Source organism: Empidonax traillii, unplaced genomic scaffold, assembly GCF_003031625.1.
Source record: "Empidonax traillii isolate 1590-97213 ecotype Southwest subspecies unplaced genomic scaffold, ASM303162v1 scaffold1076:size291582, whole genome shotgun sequence".
NCBI lineage: Eukaryota > Metazoa > Chordata > Aves > Passeriformes > Tyrannidae > Empidonax > Empidonax traillii.
In genome coordinates, this window is record NW_020956269.1 from 98,442 (window position 1) to 120,440 (window position 21,999).

The 21,999-nt window shown below is 42.5% G+C and overlaps 1 protein-coding gene across 1 annotated transcript in view; it reads left to right on the forward strand.

Moving 5' to 3' along the window:
* Nucleotides 1–1,185: 1,185 nt before the first annotated feature.
* LOC114068512 (guanine nucleotide-binding protein G(q) subunit alpha) overlaps nt 1,186–21,999 on the forward strand; it is a 152,621-nt gene continuing 131,807 nt past the window's right edge. Inside the window, exon 1 of the mRNA XM_027904687.1 lies at nt 1,186–1,321. Within this exon, the coding sequence (XP_027760488.1) occupies nt 1,186–1,321 (136 nt within the window). The remainder of the gene's footprint in view (nt 1,322–21,999) is intronic.

Consider the following 21,999-nt stretch of genomic DNA (forward strand, 5'->3'; position numbering starts at 1 on the left):
AGAATGAAAAAATTTACTAGTGTCTAGTATATTTTTATCCCCTACATTTTAATTTCCATCTGAAGGTGGAGAAAATATTTCTCCCCTCATGTAAATTATTACATTTTCCCCCTTTCCCTATGAACCGAAGGCATCTCTTCTAGGAACAGAATTCAAGGGTATAATAAAAGTGTGAATTATCGACTAAAACCAAAGGTAGCAAAAGCAAATAAAACGAGTATGGTCGAGGGATGCATCCCGGGAATTCCTGGCTCCGCCAGCCACTTATTCCCATCGCGCAGCGGCGCAGGGAAAGAGTGGGAGAGGCAGCGGGAGAGACCGCCATATTTTTACCTCACCACACTCGCATAGACAAGCCTTTGAAAAGCCCGTCGAGCTAGGCACACGGTGTGCATATCCCAGTTTCTGCCTGCCTTTTCTTCCTCTCTCGTCCCCCCTGTCTTATATACTGTCAGGGCAGAAACGAGCCGCGACAGCTCTTTAGCAGGAGTTATCCTCGTGAGAGGGGCAAGCGTGACTGGAAGAAAGGTTTACTGTAAGGAAGTGTGAGAAAACCTGCCAGGTGCACGTTGAGGTTGCCGGGCGGCGACCTTACCTACTTTCGGAGGAGCCGAACTCTCGCTTTAGGAGAGAAGGAGCGACAGGGAAGTGTAATTGAGGAGGAGGGGAGGGATTAACGGCCATTACCATTTCCGGGGGGGGGGGGGGGGGTTTGGGGGGGGGGGGGGGGGGGGGGGGGTATTCTGGAGGGCGATGGGGGTGTAGTTTGCGAGGGATGTTCGGGCGGCGGCAGCAGCAGCAGCAGCGGCAGAAGTAGAAGTAGTGGTGAGGGAAGGAGGGAGAAGGGTGTCTGTGCTGAGCAGCTTGGCTCACGTAGACAACACTACTGCAGCCACGGCTGCAATGGTGGATTGTTTTCGTGTTGCTTGGTGTATAATTTAGAGGAGAGGAGGAGTTGGAAGCGGCGACTATTTGAGGCACGGAACTGGAGAATCTGTGCTGCCGGGGGCCCACTCTTTCTCCTTGTCCGTGTGTGTCATCGAGGCAGCTCCCTGCCCTTGTCCTGCAGTGCCCAGGTGGGGCTTCCGGGCAGAGAGCGTCTGTGTCCCCCGGGGCTGGTGCTCTGGTGGGGTGTGTGTGCGCGCGCTTTTAGGGTGGGGGTTGTGTCTGAAACAGTTAGGAAGAATGACTTTGGAGTCCATCATGGCGTGCTGCCTGAGCGAGGAAGCCAAGGAAGCCCGGCGGATCAACGACGAGATCGAGCGGCAGCTGCGCCGGGACAAGCGGGACGCCCGACGGGAACTGAAGCTGCTGCTGTTGGGTGAGTGCGGGTCGCAGTCAGCACACACGCCTTAAGCACCACTGGGGGTGCAGCCCAGACATCACTGCCCCGGACTCTGTCCGGCTGGCCCCACTGGTGCATTACACGGCGTGGTCGGTTCGGTTACCCCGGGCGCCTGCCACCTTCGCGGGGTGGCCGAGGCGATGGTGGCAGTGACCCGCTCGTCGTTCCTCCGCCACCGTGTTGTGTGTGCACGCTCATGTGCAGGCTTCGCCGAGGTGCTTTTAGCTGGGTAAATAACCGTGGTTCCTATATGTGGGTTTGATATGGTTGGGAACCCCGTCTTCCAAAATGGAGAGTGAAAGGATGGCTGGTCAGTAGAGGGGGTTTGGGGGGAATATCGGCGATGATGGGTGTGGTGATAAGGAAGCAGATTAATGAAAGAATTTGCAGGGGAGTTTCTTTGCAGATTAATGGTGACAGGCTTTTAATATCTGCATTGTTCTGTGTGTCTTAGGTTGTTGGGTCACCGGTTTCATTTTTTAAATTGTGAGTTTTATTTAATGAGATAAAATGGGATAAGGGGCTTATGCCGAAATTCTAGACTGACTTTTAAAGCAAAATGAGAAAGAAACCATAAAGACCCAGATGCACTCATGAAGCTGAAGAATAACCTTAAGCGTACTGGTGGATCACAGGATCTTTAATACCTTTGGAATCTTCCCACTGTTCAGGAAATAAAATCTATTGTATCATTTATCTTTTATTAAAACAGGTTGTTATTTTGGAGCCACAAGTGTGCAAAGGCAATGTTTGTTTAATAGGAATTTGGCTTGTGTTAAAATAAGCTTTTTGAATTAAAACACACTTGTCTGCGTCTGTGATCTACTACACTGTGTAGTTGTTGTGGTAATACAGCTTTTGCCATAAACTACCAGGCCTTGAAATATGCCTGCACCAGTGTTTGGATGAATGGGAATGTTCCAAATGGATGTTGGATGTTTATGCCAAAGACTTTTGTCTTGGGTTATGTATATGAAAGTAATGATTTATATTGGGGTAATAAACTGCCTTTTCAGTAAGTTAAGGAGATTTGAAAGGAAGTCAGAATTTATTTTAATGCTTGCTTATGAATGTGTTATTTCCTACTTTAAATAATACAGTCGGTCTTTTGTATATGGAGAAAGCTATTGGGATCCTTAACTGATGTGGAAAAAAGAGGGGTAGAGATGCTATCAGTAATAACATTCTCATTTTGGTGTAATCTTTGGTTGATCGAAGTGTGTGCTGTGGCTATTTCATGATGCAAACCCAAGATAAAATAGAGGACAGATAGCTTACCTTTTTTGAATTTTATGGATGTTTAAGTACTTAACTATATGAATTTGCTACAGGAGAGGTAGTTGATGTTTGACTTGTTACTCAGGTCCAAACTGTTGCTGCATTTCATGGTCTTCTTGCAGCAATGCTAGAGGTTTCTCCCAAGTTTTTAAAAATTCATGAAACTTACTGAATGGTAACAACATATACCACCCAGAGAAGGAATTCAGAGATTTGGTTCCACAATCAATAGTGCAGATCTTGTACTGTTTTATAAGATCCACCCACTGGTAATGGTAAGTGTACAGATAGGTAATGGTAGATTGGGAGCCCCCAGTGGTCTAGGGGAAAAGGCACTGCACTGTCACTGCAGAGACCCGGGTTCGATTCCTGGTCCGGGCCTCTCCCCGGGCAGATGGAGCTCGTTAGCCCGTAAGGCAATCCATCTACGTCCTGAGGACCTCGCTGCCACCGTCCAAGCATGCTTGGCCCCAGCAGATGAACCTCAGGATTAAAGGGTGGGCTCAGTTCTGCGCACACTGTGTCTCACCTAAAAAATCCAATGCGCAGACTGGAAGGTGTAAAAACCTTCCCCGGTTCTTCGTTCGCGAAGACTGGCCATTATTATATAATGGTAGATTAGGGCCTAATTGTGGCATTACTTTTAGACCAAATGAAATAAAGTGTTTTCAGGGTAAATAGATAAGAAGCCATCACTTAGCTTTGAAGAAGATGCAGTGATTGCCTGTATGAATGTTTTCTGCATATATCAGTATCTGTATAAAACATGCTTCTGAACATGTAAGCATGATGTACACAGAACCAAGGTAAATGTTCTGTTTCATACTTAATAGCATATCTGTATTTGAGTAGAAATCAGTATAGAAATTGTTACTATGTACACATTTTTTGTGTTCTATGTTGTCAACCACAGTCACATATTTGATTGAAAGTGTTTGTGCACATGCAACTGTTTAACAGTTAATATTGTAAAATGAAGTATAGCAGTAAACCATTGAAGTCACGGGGTTGGATAGAGATTCAAGTTTCAATTTATTAAAAAAAACCCCAACCTTTCTAAAAATTAGTTTTAATTGGTGGTTTTCTCTTAAGTATCTGACAGTACTTTTGGTCACTCTCACTGCTTCCCCAGCATAGTAATTTGTTCAGTTCTTAACCTTGTGTTATTTGTTTGAGTAATTCATATGGTTGAGATGGACAAAACCATTTTAAAAATAGGATAATAATAATTAAAATGGTGAAACTGGGAACATGCTTGCCATCCATTTTTTAAATGACTTGACCTTTACTGTCCCATTACATATCTTTGTTCCTCAAAACTTAAAGTAGCAGTATTGCTTAACTGTATTTTATGTAAACGTTAGGTAAACATTTTTCAAAAGTGCCAACTTCTCAGTCCCACTTTGGAAAGTGTTGTTGGACTAAGAAGCTTAAGTGGATTAAAGGCTTCTGAACATAAGGAGATAACATGGTTTAAGCTGAACTGTGTTAACTGACCACATATACTCTTTGAACTTGTTGCAAGTGCAAAGTAAAAGGTATTAAATAAAAAGGTTTTAAGGAAAAATGAGCATATCTATGCCACTTTTTTTTCTTGTTTAAAAATTAGATGTACATACAAATGCATACATGTAGCAAATATAAATAAAAAATTCTGGGTCAGAATAGAGGATTTTTTTTTCCTCCTTAACTTGGAGAAATTAGAGTGCTTCCTTGCAAAGTGAAATATTTACGTCTTAACTGTGTTGGTTACTGTTACTGTTTGACATGTTATGCTGTGTGCACCTTTCTTGTGTATTAATGATATGTTTTTACTTCTCATGGGATCAAAGAGTTTAAAATATTGAAAGTAATTTCTGGAAAACTTTTTGCATGGTAAGATTATTTTAAATTATTAGTTAAAAAATAGAACCTCCTCATGATTAAACATTAAAATACCACTTTTAGGTGCTGCATTGAACATCATTGTCCTATTCTAATGTATTATAAAAATTAAGCCAAGTACCTCTTATTATTGTAATTCTAAAAAGTGAGGACTCTAGCATATGCACTGACATGTATTACAAAGACATAGAATAGCACAAGTTGGTTGTAATGTTTTAATGTACTTTGGAGCAAATTCAGTCTTCCACTGAATTTGGTTTTCATCTCCTGTATTTTTGAAATTCTTCTGTATTCCGTTACTACTGAACATTTTGTAAAACCTTATGATTGTTCCCCAGAGCATAAAGTTGTTAATAGCCATTTGTTGTTTGCTGTTGTAAATACATTTATTGCTATAGTACAAGAAAAAAATTATATGTTTTTAGTGTTGTATATTGTTATGCACCAGACATTGTACATATTCTGCATGCTTGCATTTTAAGCATGTATGTATGTATTTATTAAGTAGTAAGAGCCATGCACTCTAGCTTTCTATGTATATAATTTTGACTGTCATCAGTGGAAGTTTCACCTGGTCTCAGAAAGCAATGTTTGGACCTAAAAGTTTGTTGCCATAAACCTTAACTACTGGACATACTACATCTGTACACTGTATATACTTGTGTTATGCATTATTTTCTCATCAGGAGTATCTAAGAAAATAATCAGCAATATTTTGCAAGCTATGTCTATATATCTATAAGCTTTGGCAAAATTAAGTATTGGAGGGCTTGACAGTGTGTTTACTATTTTGTATCATGCTTGCAGGTATTGTGACATGCAAAACATGGGTCTTAAGACAAAGGTATTCTTTTCCTGTGAAATACCAAATGAATCAGTGAAGCAATGTGTCAAATGTTGCCTAAATGGCTGTGGGGAAAAAAGACTCCAAGCCAAATTAGGTAGGAGATAAGGATATAAAGGCTTTAATGAGCCCCCAGGCTTTCTGGAATACTCCCAATGCGTGCTCTCCATTATAGGTGTTTTCAGTTTTTATAATGATTTTCGCCCAATCCCCATCCGACCACTGCCCAGGTTCTGTCCCCGCCACACCTCTTGGGAATTGGATCTGGGGGTGTTTTGGGACCCCCTCTTCTTCATCTTCATCTTCCTCAGAGCACGTAATGTTCTTGGAGGCCTTCCAGAGTTCTAGGCGTGAAGGTTGTTGCGTCTATGGCTATATCTTCTTGCGTAGATTTTAGGGTGTTCTCTATAATTCTACCTTAAAAAGGAGACTAAACAGGCCAGTGGAATTTAGGGAATTGATATGGGAATGGGTAACAGGGTTTGCTATGTGTGGTTGGTGTGTTAAAGGGTAAAGGGATAATATGCTGCTACTCTAAAATCTACATTTACTACATAACTACTTCTAAGATCTACAAAAATTAAAAAATCAAAACTCCAAGGTATCGGTCCCCCCTTTAGAGACTGGACAAAACTCAAAAATTTTGTCCAATCTCTACTACTTACATCTAATCCTTTTCAAAGGAGATGACCAACATCTACAACATTGGTTCATGCAATGAGCTATTACACAAACACTGACTATGTACATTACCAATAGAAACAGTTGTTTTATCCAAGTCCAGTTCGGTAACCATGAAGTAAGTTTGTGGAGAGTGTCTCCCAAACCCAGTGAGACATTATCCAGAGATACCTGATGTAGAATTTTGGTTTGGTTCTAAATTGCAGCCAAATCGTTATTAATTCTTCCACTTTGGTCTATGTAAGAACAGCAACTGGTGTTAAGGACTTTACACACGCCTCCCTGAGAGGCTAGGAAGATGTTTAAAGCTAGTCGGTTTTGTAGAACTACACGAGATAGACTATGGACCTCCTCTTGTAAAGCTGAAATTGCATCTGAAACCTGATCTTGAATGTTTTCAATAACAGCTGAGATGTTAACAATTGCTTTTTTCAATTCACTCACCCCTAGAGATGGGATCATGACTCTGACTATACTGTGAAAGAGCCTGGAATGCTCAACAAGGGGATTGTTTGTCCTTTTTATTCTTTTTGGATAAGTTCTTTCCCATTCCTCTTGTTCATGAATTTGGTCAAAGATTGTTATGTTTGGAATTAGAGCCCCTAGGGCACGGGCCCGATCTTTATCAAGGGGCAAAACTTTCCAAGTCTCCTTTTTACAGATCCAGTACCACCCTGAACCATGGGGAGGAATTAATCTCATGGGGACCTGCGCCAACTTTATTAGAACTTCTGGGTTTCTCTCCTCTTTAGATTTATCTTGATCGCAGTAGGGAGGGAGAATGATTTTTCCTGTAGCATTAACAACCATGCAGGGGACAGTATAATTTTCCTGATCAGGCATTGTGTGACTCAGGGTTACTGGATAGTAGGCCTCATTAACTGGCTTCCAGGTCCCTGGGAGTTCTAACATAGACTTACCAAAGTTCGCTTCGTTTAGTAAAATGCCAATAAGGGGTCAGCTGCCATTTTTACCATCGATTGCTGGTATTTGGGTACAAATCCAGCAGTCATCTTTGCCAAGGATTTTAGATACATTTTGGACTATGGCCACATGCAATTTTGGATCCCAAACTCGATTCGTGGTTACTGACTGTACAGATAACATGTACAGTAGAAACAGTCTATGCCACATCTTCGTCTGAGTCAGGTCCTGCTTTGCTGATTGTTTCAGGAATTGAAGCTTTCTTCACTCTGGAGTAATGAAACTACGGTCCTTTGCCAGCAACTTTGACAGCAGTGAGGGAAGTCAGCAGGACTTGGAAAGGTCCTCTCCACTTGGCTCGCAGTTGGTCACTGTCCCACCATTTGATGTAGACCCAGTCTCCTGGTTGGAATTGATGAGCAGGGGTGTCCAATCCTATGGGCCTGGAAAGCTTGACGAATTTCTGGAGCTTCTGTAAAGAAGAGCCTAAAGCAATTAAATACTTTTGTAAATCAACTTTCCCTCTCATGTGAATGTCCCCTGGAATGTGCGGAGCCTGGTATGGTCTTCCATATAATATCTCATAAGGACTTATGTTATCCCTCCGCCTTGGCTGGATACGAATCCTCAGCAGAGCTAGAGGCAAAACCTGAACCCACGACATGGATGTTTCCTGACAAATTTTACCAATTTGCATTTTAAGAGTGCCATTCATGCGTTCAACTTTGCCACTTGCCTGAGGTCTATAAGGGAGTGTGAAGGTCCCATACAATTCCTAGGACACGACACACCTCCTTCACTATCGCTGCAATGAAATGTGTCCCTCTGTCTGATGACATTCCCATAGGAACCCCAAATCTTGGAATTATGTGATTAAGGAAAGCTTTTACCACTTCCCTTGCTGTTTTACTATGACACGGGTAAGCTTCAGGCCATCCACTGAAAGTGTCAACCAGTACCAATATGTATTTGTACCCCTCCCTCGGTGGTAACTCAGCAAAATCTATTTGCCGATAATCTCCGGGAAGGTTCCCAGCCTTTGTCACTCATAGCACCACCCTCTTGGTTGTATCAGGGTTGTTCTGCTTGCAGATTTCACACTTACTCACTATGGATTGTACGACTTTAGTCATACTTGTCCCTATCACTACCTTCTTTAGGTGTTTTAGAAGGTTCTCTATTCCCCAGTGGGTAGCCTCATGTTCCCACAGAGCTATTTCCCTTAGGAGTGGGGGTGTGACCACAACCTGTCCTGTTGGTGTAACAGCCCACCCACTTTCTTTGATTTCAGCTTTAAAGGATTTAATTAATTGGTGGTCTTTCTCATCATATTTTGGGGTGTACCCTGTCAAATCAATTTCTTTCTGTGGAACTACTGTTAGAATGCCTTTTTCTGCAGCCCCTTTTGCAGCCTGGTCAGCAAAATGATTTCCCAGTTTGGGAATTGTTTTCCCCTTCTGATGAGCTCTGCAGTGCATGATAGATACCTTTTCTTGCTTCCAAATACTTTGAAGGAGTGCATGGATTTGGTCGGCATGTTTAATCCCACTGCCTTGGGCGGTTAACAGCCCTCTCTCTTTCCAGATGGCTCCATGGGCATGTACCGCTCTGAATGCATACTTTGAATCTGTCTAGATATTCACTTTCTTACCTTCGCTCAGCTCTAGAGCTCTTGTCAGTGCAATCAGTTCTGCCTTTTGGGATGACACATCAGCAGGCAAGGCCTTTGCCTTGATTACCTCGTCTTTGGTTGTCACAGCATACCCTGTCATCCGTTTTCCATCCCGCATAAAGCTGCTTTCGTCCGTGTACAGTTCCCAGTCTGGGTTTTCCAGAGGTACATCTTTCAGGTCTGGTCTGCTGGAATAGGTCTCCTCGATGGTCTGCAAACAGTCATGCTCAGGCATACTGTCAGTCAATGTTGTGGACAGAAACATAGCAGGATTTACAACAGATGTTGTTTTCAGGGTAACATCATCCTGTTCCAACAACACAGCTTGGTACTTAATCATTCTGCTAGGGGAGAGCCAGTGGCCCCCCTTTTGCTCAAGCACAGTTTGGACTGCATGGGGTACATACATGACAATGCGCTGTCCCAGGGTGAGTTTCTGGGCTTCTTGGATTAAGATAACAGTCGCTGCCACAGCCCTCAAACACCCTGGCCATCCTTGGCTGACTCTGTCTAGCTGTTTGGAGAAGTAGGCCACAGCCCTTCGCTGGTCTCCCAGGGTCTGTGACAGTATTCCCAGGGCAACATTTAGTTGCTCATATGTAAACAGTTCAAAGGGCTTGGTTAGGTCTGGTAGTCCCAGTGCTGGAGCTGACATTAAGGACTGTTTCAGTTGTTTAAATGCAGCTCTGATCTCATCTGTCCATGTTACAACTCCTTCCTTGGCTGCTTTCAGTGCTTCATATAGGGGTTTGACTAGTAACCCATAGTCAGCTATCCATAGGCGACACCATCCCACCATTCCTAGAAAAGCCTGCATCTCTCGTATGGTGTGGGGCTCTGGGAGACGGCAGATGGCTTCTTTCCGATCTGTGCTGAGCCATCGATGTTCACGATAGATTTCAAGCCCCAGGTAAATGACTATTTCCTTTGTAATTTGTGCTTTCTCTTTCGAGACCCTATACCCAGTTAGTCCCAAAAAGTTTAAAAGACTTACAGTGAGTCTGATGCATTGGTCCTGACTTTTGGCAGCAATTAGTATGTCGTCTACATACTGCAGGACAACTCCTTCTGGCTGCTGCCTTCTCCAGCCCTCCAGTTCTTTTGCCAGCTCGTTTCCAAATATCGTTGGGCTATTTTTATAGCCTTGCAGTAGGACCGTCCAAGTTAGTTGAGTTCTCCCTGTCTCAGGATTTTCCCATTCAAAAGCAAATGATCTTGGCTGTATGCAGGAATGCAGAAAAAGGCATCCTTTAGATCAAGTACAGTAAACCACCCTAATTCTTCTGTTAATGTGGTTAACGAGGTATAGGGGTTCGCTACTACAGGGTATATATCCTCTGTTATTTTATTGATTGCCCTCAGATCTTGGACCAATCGATAGCTCTTACCATCAGCTTTCTTCACTGGAAGGATGGAGGTGTTATATTTGGACTCACATTCTACCAATAGGCCAAATTTAAGAAACTTTTCAATTATGGGTGCTAAACCTTGACGACTTTCTAGCTTCAAGGGGTACTGTTTTTGTCTTACTGGTGTTGCTCCTGGCTTGAGCGTGATGCTTACGCATTCTGCTTGCTTGGACCTCCCAGGATATTTGCTAGCCCACACTAAAGGGATGACAGCATTCTCAACCTCTGCAGGGATCTCTCCGTGGTTGTCCTGTATGAAGAAGGCAGCTGCCTCGATGTATTTAGTGTCAGGGATGATAACTTTTATTCCCCCCCCTTACAGAATTTAATTTCAGTTTCCAGTTTTTCTAATAAATCTCTACCCAATAAAGGCATGGGGCAATTTGGCATATAGAGGAATTGATGAGTTACCCAGTGTTTCCCTAATTTAAATTTCAAAGGTTTGAAGAAAGGCCTGGTTTCACTTACCCCTGTAGCACCAACCACAGTTACAGTATCGTGACTCAGTTTCCCTTCCAAGGTGTTTAACACAGAATATTCAGCACCTGTATCAACTAAAAATTCCACATCTTCTCCCCCCAGCTTAGCTACAACCAGAAGTTCTGCTGGGGTAGAATTCTCCAGTCCCCTTCATGCATTCTGGTTTACAGTCAGTTGGGAGGCTGGAGGAGGGGGTGGAAATTCCCTTCTCCTCTTCAAGTCTGGACAATCCCTTCTCCAGTGTCCCTTCTTTTTACAAAAAGAACATAGATCATTAGTCTTATCATGCTGGTAATTAGATCTATAATTTTCACAGTGGATGTTGTGTTTGCGATGTTTTTGGTAGTCACCATCCTGCTCCAGCCCCTTTGCTTTGCCTTTTTTATCTCTATTTTGATGGACTGTCCAAGCTATATTTAACAACTCACCAATATTCTTGTCCTCACCCACCTTCTGCAGCTTTCTCCTTATATCATCTGCAGATTGACCTATAAATAAATAAACTAAATACCTTTTCCCTGACTCTGATTTTATGTCTATGTCTGTGTATTTTCGTACGACCTCTGTTAGTCTGTTCAGAAAATCTGGAGGGGATTCATTTTTTTCTTGTTTCATTTCTTACATCTTTGACCAATTAATTGCCTTCAGAACCCCATGTTTAAGACCATAAACTACCCAGTCCTGATAGTGTTTCAATGCTTCCCTTTTTTCTGGTATATTGGGGTCCCACTTGGGATCTTCTAAGGGAAACACATCTTGTAGTTCTTGAATCTACCCAGATGTTATGAACGTCTCAATTGCATTTCGGGCAGCTTGCTTGACCATGTCTATCTCAGTAGGATCTAATAATGTTTCCAGTATTGCTTCTAAATCGTCCCAATCTGGATTTTGTGTTTTTATTGCTCTCTTCACATAGCTAGCCACTCTGTCTGAGTTTTCCCTATATGCTCCAACTGAAGCCTTCCACTGCTGCAATTCATTTAGAGAAAAAGGAACTTTTAATAAAAGTGGACCCTGGTTGCTCATGGCCTGCCTTAAGGAGGCTTCTACTGCAGGTTTTTCATTCTGTGCTCTTGTTCTACTAGCCACGGGGCTGGGGTCTGACAGAACTTCCCATACTCTTCTTCCCCTTGTCTTTGGTCTTACTACAAGTGGTTTCTCTTCCCCCTCCCCCAAGCTATCGTTTGATTCATCCTCAGAAACTTCTGTGCCTGTATCAGTAAAATCACTATCCCAAGTCTTAAAGTGTGCGTTCGAGGAGTCAAAAGTGGGGAGGCCCACCTTTGCCTTCTCTCTGCAGCCGAGACTGACTTGCTTCTCTTTAATCTGCTCCTCCCTCGATGCTGTGCCTCTAAGCTCTGGTTCTCCCTTTCCGCAGTAGAATCGGGCTGTGCCGACGGGATGGGGGCGGGTTCGTCCCCGCCTCTCATGGCAGAGCTGGAGAGTCCCGTGTCAACCGGGGCGGGAACCCCGGCTGCAGACACCGCCCCTGCTCCTCCTCCCGCAGTGTTGAGGTCTGAGCCTCCTGTTCCCGCGGCAACTGAGCCTGCGCTGCCTGCAGCGGCCCCGGCGGAGGCCGCCGCTCCGCCGCCACTACCGGCAGAGCCCACGGCTCCTGCCAGGACTGGCGCTGCCGGTCTGGCCGGTGCCAGAGCCCCCGATACAGCCGGCGCCAGAGCCCCCGATACAGCCGGCGCCGACCCTGCAGGTCCCGGAGCACTAACAGCTGTTCCCAGGACCCCCGCTCCGCCCGGAGCGGCCCCAGCTTGTCCCGCCGCTGTCCCTGAGGCCCCCGAAGCAACCGGACACGGCACCGCAGATCCAGCCGGCCCTGCCTAGCTGGCAGGACCTGCCCCAGGGGCTACCCCCGCTCCTAATGCCTACGCCCCCTGCACCTGCGGCCGGACCCAGGAGGGGTCCTGGGCTTGTTATTCTCATATCTGGGGGAATTAAAAGGTCCAGATCTTCATTTCCAGGGCTTTCAGTATTGGCCTGACTGATAGGATCACGCTTAACACTATTTTTCTTTCCCTTTTTCTCCTCTAATGCCATTTCTGGGAGTTCTGTTTCTAGCTGAACTTTATCTCTCTAATATTCCTTTCTCAATTTCCGACGGGTTAAGAAAAAATAGCATAGTGCAACTCAGACCACCTTTCCTCCTTATGAAGGATTGTCATAAGATGAAACACCATATTGATCTCAAAAGAGCCAAATTTCAGCCACGCTAATACTCTGATCTGCCCGTTGAAAGGCCAAACATCCATAGAGAGTCTAACTAGCTCCTGACTTTTTTAAGATGTTTCAGGGCCAGTTAAATCATCCCAATACCGTAAAACTAAAGCGAGGGGCGTTCCCTCTGGAATCTCTTCTTTAGCTTGTAGACATCCCATGTTAACAAGCAACAGACGAGAAAAACAACAGACCTAAACCTAGAACTCACAGCCTCACACACGCTTTGCAAGCTTTGTACCCAGGCACCACCAGGTTCAGACAGAAACACAGAGTTTCAAGCGGGGGAGGCGGCCCCCCCCTTCTGCGGCCACACCCAGCCAAAACGAAACCCTCCTGCCTGTCCTGACTGAAACTTCCTGGACAGTTCCACTGCCCACCCCGGCAAAAATCCTTTGCCAACAGACTGGGAAAACACTGACTTTTTGGGCCCAAGTCCAAGTTTCCCTTCCCGCTCACCGTATTCCCTAGCCCTGGGGAAAACTCCTTCCTGGAGCTGCTAATTAAAATTTTCCAGGAGTTGTTCCTTATCTTACCTCCGTGTGCGGTTCCGAGAAGCTGGGCTCCCCGAGATCGGAGCAGGAATTCTCCAAAATATGCCGACCGGGGAAGAAATCCCTGCAAAATGAAGTATCGATCCAGAGGAGTCACAGGTCCAGATGTTCCCGTACAAAACCACCAAAACTGTTGCCTAAATGGCTGTGGGGAAAAAAGACTCCAAGCCAAATTAGGTAGGAGATAAGATAAGGATACAAAGGCTTTAATGAGCCCCCAGGCTTTCCGGAATACTCCCAATGCGCGCTCTCCAATTGCGTAGATTTTAGGGTGTTCTCTGTAATTCTACCTTGAAAATGAGACTAAACAGGCCAGTGGAATTTAGGGGATTGATATGGGAATGGATAACAGGGTTTGCTATGTGTGGTTGGTGTGTTAAGGGTAAAGGGATAATGTGTTGCTACTCTAAAATCTACATTTACTACATAACTATTCTAAGATCTTCAAAAATTAAAAAATCAAAACTCCAAGGTATCACAAACACGAACATCTTTTCATTATCTATATAAGTAAGCCACTTGAATTTCGCATGAATTGCAACTAGTCTTAAGTGGAAACCTTTTTTTTGTTCTCCAAATTTAAAGGATATATATATGTTGTGGGGTTTTTTATATACTCATTGTAGCTGAATGAAAGATTTGTGTACAGAACTCTAAATTAGCAAAGACTTAGACTTAACAAACCTTGAAGAGGAAGTGGGCCCATCAAGCCAGCAATGAATCTTCTTTCCCTGCTGTAGTCTGAAATGAGTATGCAAATAGACACTCATCTACTTATATAAGCAGATAAACTGATACTACGCATGTTTCATTTTTTTTTGTGCACAATTTAAAAATGCTGATATTGATTAGCATATTCAAATTGACTATTTTCTTTGCTCTTCATTAAAGCAGAAAACATAATTATTTTTCAAGAGCATTGTAACCTTTTCTTATCATATTGTATTGGTCCATACTTGCACTGAACACTTGAAAATAATTTTATTTAGTTACAACAATATGTATTTATGATTAGATAACAAGCAAATACTTAAGATATATCTTGATGATGCATGTTGAAACTAGATTGGTAAGTATATCATACTTTGGAGAAGCTGTTTCTAAGGTTATCTAATTTGATTTTCCATGACAAACACTGATATATTCTATTATATACATTCATTTATAAAAATAACTGGCTTTGAGGAAAACATGAATTATCATCTTGATATCAATGTGATATGATTTCACATTTGCTGGAAAAGAGCATATTATTTTTTTAATACATGATAAAGGAATATTTTATTTTCAACTCTTCTAAAGGATTTTCTTCCGAGTTGTTTTGTTTTGGTTTTCCTCCTTTAGAAGTGATCTACTGTAGTTAATGGAAATTATCTTAGAACCTCAATAGTCAAAGAATTCTATCTTAATTTTGCTCATATGTCAAAAAATCAAGGGACCCCAAATTTGTACTTCCCTTTTAAAAATATTATTGAATTTGTATAGGACAGAAACATATATCCATCCACAAAGAAGGGCCAGAAGAAAGATCTGGGAAACTACAGGCTAGTCAGCCTGACCTCAGTGCCTGGCAAGGTTATGGAGCAGATCATCCTAAGTGCAATCACATGGCACCTACAGGACAGCCAGGGGATCAGACACAGCCAACACAGATTTAGGAGGGGTAGGTCCTGCCTGACCAATCTGATCTCTTTTTATGACCAGGTGACCCACCTGGTGGATGAGGGGAAGGCTGTGGATGTGGTCTACCTGGACTTCAGCAAAGCCTTTGACACCACCTCCCATAGCATTCTCCTGGAAAAGCTGGCAGCCCACAGCTTGGACAGGTGCACTCTTAGCTGGGTTAAGAACTGGCTGGATGGCTGGGCCCAGAGAGTAGTGGTGAACTCTGCATCCAGTTGGCAGCTGGTCACTAGTGGTGTCCCCCAGGAATCAGTTCTGTTTAATACCTTTATTGATGATCCGGATGAGGGATTGAGTGTATCATTAGCAAATTTGCTGATGACACCAAGTTGTGAGGGAGTGTCAATTTGCTGGAAAGCAGGAGGGCTCTTCAGAGGGACCTGGACAGGCTGGATAGATGGGCTGAATCCAGTGGTATGGGCTTCAACAAGGCCAAGTACCGGGTCCTTCACTTTGGCCACAACAACCCCCTGCAGTGCTACAGGCTGGGGACAGAGTGGCTGGAGAGCGGTCAGGCAGAAAGGGTCCTGAGGGTTCTGATAGACAGAAAGCTGAACATAAGCCAGCAGTGTGCCCAGGTGGCCAAGAAGGCCAATGATATCCTGGCCTGTATCAGGAACATTGTGGCCAGCAGGACCAGGGAAGTGATTCTTCCCCTGTATTCAGCGCTGGTGAGGCTACACCTTGAGTATTGTGTTCAGCTCTGGGCCACTCAGTTCAGGAAGGATATTGAGGTGCTGGAGCGTGTCCAGAGAAGGGCAACGAGGCTGGTGAAGGGACTGGAGCACAAGTCCTATGAGGAGAGGCTGAGGGAGCTGGGGTTGTTTAGCCTGGAGAGGAGGCTCAGGGGAGACCTTATCACTGCCTAGAACTACCTGAAAGGAACTTGTAGCCATGTGGGTATTGGTCTCTTCTCCCAGGCAACCAGCAGTAGGATCAGAGGGCACAGTCCTAAGCTGCACCAGGGGAGGTTTAGGTTAATTAGGAAGAAGTTCTTTACAGAGAGAGTGATTGGGCATTGGAATGGGCTGCCCAGGGATGTGGTAGAGTCACTGTCCCTGGAGATTTTTAAGACGAGGCTGGATGTGGCACTTAGTGCCATGGTCTAGTTGACAAGGTGGCGTTAGGTCAAAGGTTGGACTTGATGATCTCAGAGGTCTTTTCCAACCTAGTTGATTCTGTGCTTCTGTGATATATGCTGAACAGAGGACTCTCTTGAGAAGGGACTTCTGGGTATCGTAATGTTAAGAAATATTTCTGTGTTTTTAACTACTTCAAATTATTTTTGTTGGTGTATTAAGGCAATGGTAATTTCATAAGGGACAGCATTTCTTTTGAAGTAATATGACAATCTGCAAAATTTATCCCAGGAAGGGAGGTCATTGTAAGGTAGATATGTGTTTCTTGCTCTGCTGCATGGATTAACACTCAGGAAATATGTGTTCTTATAATTGAACAAGATTGTATGCAGCTGTTGCTAATAAAATTATGGTAAGGTTTTCAACATTCACCTGTTATTTGCTCTACTTATTTAAAAAATCTAACAAGAATCAAGAGCAACAAGGCAATATAAAAACTGAGGAAGGACTTTAAATATCAGAAATACTATGAAGCCATATATACGGTATTCTTAAAACCTGTTGCCTGCTTATTTCTCTGATCTTAAGTATTGTGTTAACAATAGACTTATGCCCCTCCATATTAACGCAAGTGATACTACAGTTTTGAAAGTTTTCGGAGTTACTGGGCAAGTTCTAGGAACAACATAAATTGGTGGGTTGTTTGTTTTTTTTTTTTAATTCTACCTAATTTGAGAATAGAATAGTTCAATTGGAAAGAGCTTACAATGATCATCTAGTCCAACTGCCTGACCACTTCAGGGTGGACCAAAAGTTAAAGCATGTTATTAAGGGCATTGATCTACTGCCTCTTAAACACTGACAGGCTTGGGGCATCAACCACCTCTCTAGGAAGCCTGTTCCAGTGTTTGACCACCCTCTCAGTAAAGAAACACTTCCTAATGCCCAGTCTAAACCTCCCCTGGTGCAGCTTTGAACCATTCCCACACATCCTGACTGATATATCAGACTGAATACCAGAGAGATCAGCACCTCCCTCTCTACTTCCTCTCCTCTAGAAGCTGTAGAGAGCAATAAGGTCATAGCCTCCTTTTCTCCAAAGTAGACAAGCTCAGACTTCTCAGCCACTTCTCACAGGACATGCCTTCCAGCCCTTTCACCAGCTTTAGCTGCCCTCCTCTGGATGCATTCAAGGACCTCCACATCCTTCTTACATTGTGGGGCCCAGAACTGCACACAGTACTGAAGGTGAGACTGCACCAACACTGAATACAGAGGTATAATCACCTCTTTTGACTGGCTGGTTCTACTGTGTTTGATGCCCCCCGGATGCCCACTGCTGAGTCCTATCGAGCCTGTTGCTAACCTGCACCCCCAGCAGGGCTACTCTCCAGGCACTCCTCACCCAATTTAACTTGTGAGAGAATTTCAATGCTTAAGTCTTTAATCTCAATGTTAATTCTCTTGGTCTTGTTAGAGAACATTGGATAAGAATGCCTGAAACTACTTCATTGCATATTTCTGGGTAAATGGGATTCGGACAGAAAGTCAGACCAGAAGGTTTCTGTAGCAGCAAATGCTAACTTTATAAGGCCAGAAAAACTCAACCGCATTAAAGTTGGGAAAGATGCCATTGTCCCTTTTACTTTATGAAACCTATCATGTTTGGGAAACTGAGGATCTAATATGGGACCTCTTTTTTTTTTTTTTTTTTACAATCTGATATTGGCTTTACTAAGCATTATGTGTGCCACTTCATCTCATAGACCAGGGCAATACTAGCAACAAAAATTAAATGCTTGTACCGTATCTGGATGGGATGGAGTTAATTTTCCTCAGAGCAACCTTTATGGTACTGTGTTTTGGATTAGTGACTAAACCATTGTTGATGTCTCCAATGTTTTGGCTATTGCTGTGCAATGCTTTCACGGTGTCAAGTTTTTTATCTTTTTTTTTCCCCACTCTCTCCACGCCCTTTCCCCCATCCCCAACCTCAAGTCAATAAGGGAGGAGGTAGGATGTTGTGCTCAGCAATAAAAACTCTGGGAAAGGAGGAAGGAGGAAATGGCATTTGTCTTCCCAAATAACATTGTATATGCTAAGGCCCTGGAAGTAGCAAAGCAATGAATTTTTGCTTTTTGCTTTGCTTACACCTGTAGCTTTTGTTTCACCTGTTAAACTACCCTTATATTGATCTACAAGGGCAAAAAATGCACTCTTGAGCTACAAACTCTTACAGATTGATGTGCTTGCACAATTCTTGGTATGTTATAAAAAATAACTTTCGCCTGTGAAACATTGTCCCTGTTCTCAGCTTGAATTTTTCCAGATTTGCTTCTAGTCACTTGTTATATTTTGTCTATTTTGACCTCTGATATATCTGGCCCATGTGCACTTAGAAACTGAGACCAAGATAGTTGTTAATGTTTGTATCTATTGTGAAGCTAAATGAATTGATTTCCTAATGCTAATTGTTGGGTGAATTTTTGAGTTCTTTAATTACTCTTATAGTTCTCTTTTTAATCCTTTTCAACATTACTTCTGAATTACAGACGATGAGAAACGAACACTGAGGTGTATATATTCTTTACTACAACTGCAGAAGTAAAATTTCTCTTCTGCTAGTTGAGATGCCACTGTTGAGATTTGTACAAGTAATACAATGACCTTTTTAGTTATGGCATCAAACTCTTTGGGTTTTGATGACTATCTACCATAACTAAAATATTCTTCAAAATAATTGCTTTTCAAGATGGGTTCATTCACTATTTGCAACCAGCTTTCTCTATTCCTGTATAGTTAACCTTTCATTTAGCTGTATTCAAAAGCACAGTCTCTGTTCCTGGCTTACAGATTATTCCAGTTACTTCACATCATCATCTCCTCTTCATAATTTACCAGTTCACAGCTTTTGCCTACAGGTATTGTCAGTAGTAAGTTTAGATTTTTTTCTATCTCGTAGATAAAGACACTTTAATTTCTTATCAGGATGGGGGTATCACTAGGTTCCTATTAGAAACAAAGCTGCCTGAGGGCTTTCTCTTATGTAATTTAATACTTACTGCTTAAAGAACTCTAATGTGTGCTATGTTTGTTGTACAACACCAAATCAGTTGCTTAGCAGAACTCTAGTTCCTCGAAACTGCTGCATTTATAAACCAAACCACTAGAACTGTTGTAACCACATAACTCTTGGTATGGAGTCTCTCACTTGTCCCATTCCCATTCTTGTTGAGTGTTTTTTTGTGATATTTCAAGATTTATAAGGCAGAAGGGCTTCTCAGTCAATTATCTCTTTGATAAGAGGTGTCTTGACCTGCTGAGTAACAACAGTGTTCTAACTTTAGTAATTGCTCTGTAACATCTTCACTAACTGCTATAGTGGAAACTCTTTCATTGTCACTTTAAATATGACTGTGTGGATTTTTTGGTGTTAATGTGAAGAACCATATCCATTTAGCAGAGGACCAATGCTGGTTTAAGTAATTTTTTTTTTGTATGAAAATATGAAGTTTAAAAAACAACAAAAAAAGACCCTTCCCAATCTTTGGAACCCTTTAGTTCTTTATTTGAGTTCCCTCCCTCCCCCTCTCCCCCTTAACAATTTTTAATACTTCCGAAGGTTTGGGTTTGCCTATTTCAACTTTGTCTTTTTACATCCCCTCTTATCCAAACTCATTTTACTGTTTTTCAGGCTTCTTTGTTTTGTGGAATTGAGGTTGTCTAGCTATTTAATGAAATGTTATGAAATGCCTCTAAGTTTTTCCCATTTTAAATTTAATTGAAGTTGTTCTCACTCCTAATTCTATCAGCTTTTGTTCAAGTATCTCTCATGAAACATGAAGTATTTGTGCTGCTAGTTTCGGTTTTTTTTTGCTTGCACATAGCAACTGTAATCAAGTCATGATGACATTGTCTAAAAGTTACTTTTTACTTCATTTCTGCCACAAGTTCTTTTTCTTAATATGATAAGATGTATTTCTGTATGGTGCTTTTCTGTGTTAGAAAATTATAATTTTTGAAATACAGACATTCCAAGGTCATTTGCTTGAGATTTTTAGCATCAGTTATGTTGCCCTGGGTGTCTATTACCTCCTTCTCTTTTCATTAAACTGTTTAAAGAGCCCAACTCAGTTGTCTGTCAAATGAACTGTGACTTGGTCATCTGACACGGCTCTAACTTTTGTGTCAATTCTTGTTATCTATTAGAATTTAAAACCTTAAAGATCGCTAGCTAGAAGCCAATTTTGAAGCACAGAAATGTTAATCACTGCACTTTGGCTCATGAAAATCTTTGCTTCAGTTATACCTCCCTGTTTAAATTTAATCTGTATATTAGCAAGCTTTTGGGTTTACAACCTACACATCTAGAATTTGTCTAGACAGTTGAATTTCCTCTTTAAATTTGATGCTTTTTTCAATTTTAATCTTATTTTTATTTTTTCTACTGAATAAGTACAGTATTTTTTTCCTCTCATCATTTTCTTTCAGTAATGAAATTATATTCTGGCCTCATTGGCCAGTCTGTCTTTCTGGATGTTGTTCATTTTAACAATGAGAACTATCCAAACTCTGCAACTCCATCTTCCACATACATCCAGTGATGTTGTATATTCTTTACCTGTCCAGGAATTTACCTTAAGGTGTAGAATAGTTTGACCCTATGTTCTGAGGCAGAGGTTTAATTCTGCTTGAGGTGAATGCCTCTAGAGAGCAACCCTGAACAAAGAAATCCCTAAGCCTTTATACCCTCATAGTCTGTGCACCCGATCTTCACATGCTCTTCATGCACCCTGCACCCGCCTCTTGGTCCAATGGTGATTTATGGTCTGAGGTCTTCTAACACCTCATTGGATTTCTCCATGTTTTGTGGGCAGGGCATTAACTGCTCTTCCAGCTTGGGCCAGCCTTGGGGCCCTCCAGGGTCTCAGCCCTTATCTGAAGGTATCCAGTCTTTGTTTCCTCCCCTGTTTAACCATTCATGCTAAAAAACAGAGTTCATTTAGCCTTCACCTATGCTAAGTTTTGAGCAGAGCCCACTCATGCTAAGCTGTAAGCAAGTTACAATTAAACTTAAACCTACACAATTAACTTCTTTTAATCCCCAGCACTTACAATATACCTTCTCCCTTTGATCATAGTCTAGTTTTTGGTCATGGCCAGACTTAGGCTTACCAAGATGAGGATTTGGAGCCTGTGGGACTACATTGTCCTATGTGCTTGTGGTAACCAGCAGATTATGTATAATTTTCAGATGTGAAACCCCTGACTCATTCTGCTTGGAGGGCAACTTTGAGGTTAGTGAGTCCCCAGTGAGCGTGCTGCAGCATCATCTTGCAGATGTGTATGAGCTATGTTGCCAGTTCACCCAAACATTTAATTAGTGTGGCTGGAATCTTACTATGCTTCCCCTCACCTATCAATGTCTTGTGTTGATGCCCAAAAAAAGCAGATAAAAACTGTTTAGACAGAGTTTTATGCCTAGAACAGCAAGGTATTTATTTATTAACGGCCGGGCAGCCTGCCAGCTAGTGCTGGGAAAACAGGCTCCGAGTTGGTTAGGTTAGAGTGAGTATTTTATACAGGTTTGGCAATGATTACAACATAGATTACAATATTCATAACAGGTGGAGTTAGGGGTGGAGATTGAGGCGTGGTTTCCATTTTGAGGAATATTATGGTGGGAGATCCTGTTTGCCTTCATCCTGGGGGTTGCTTTTTTAATCCTCATCCTCACCTCACCTCGGGGACCTTTCGTTCTTTCTATTGTTCTGTGTTCTGATCACTGAGGCTTCAAGAAAGCCTTGGATCTGGGCCTATTTCACCTATTGAGATGTCACCTTGGCTCCTCTGGATGAGATTTATGGGCGCTGGGTTCTTTGCCCAGTGTTTGTTGTGGTTCCTTTAAGGTCTGATGCCCTCAGCACAGGACAGAGT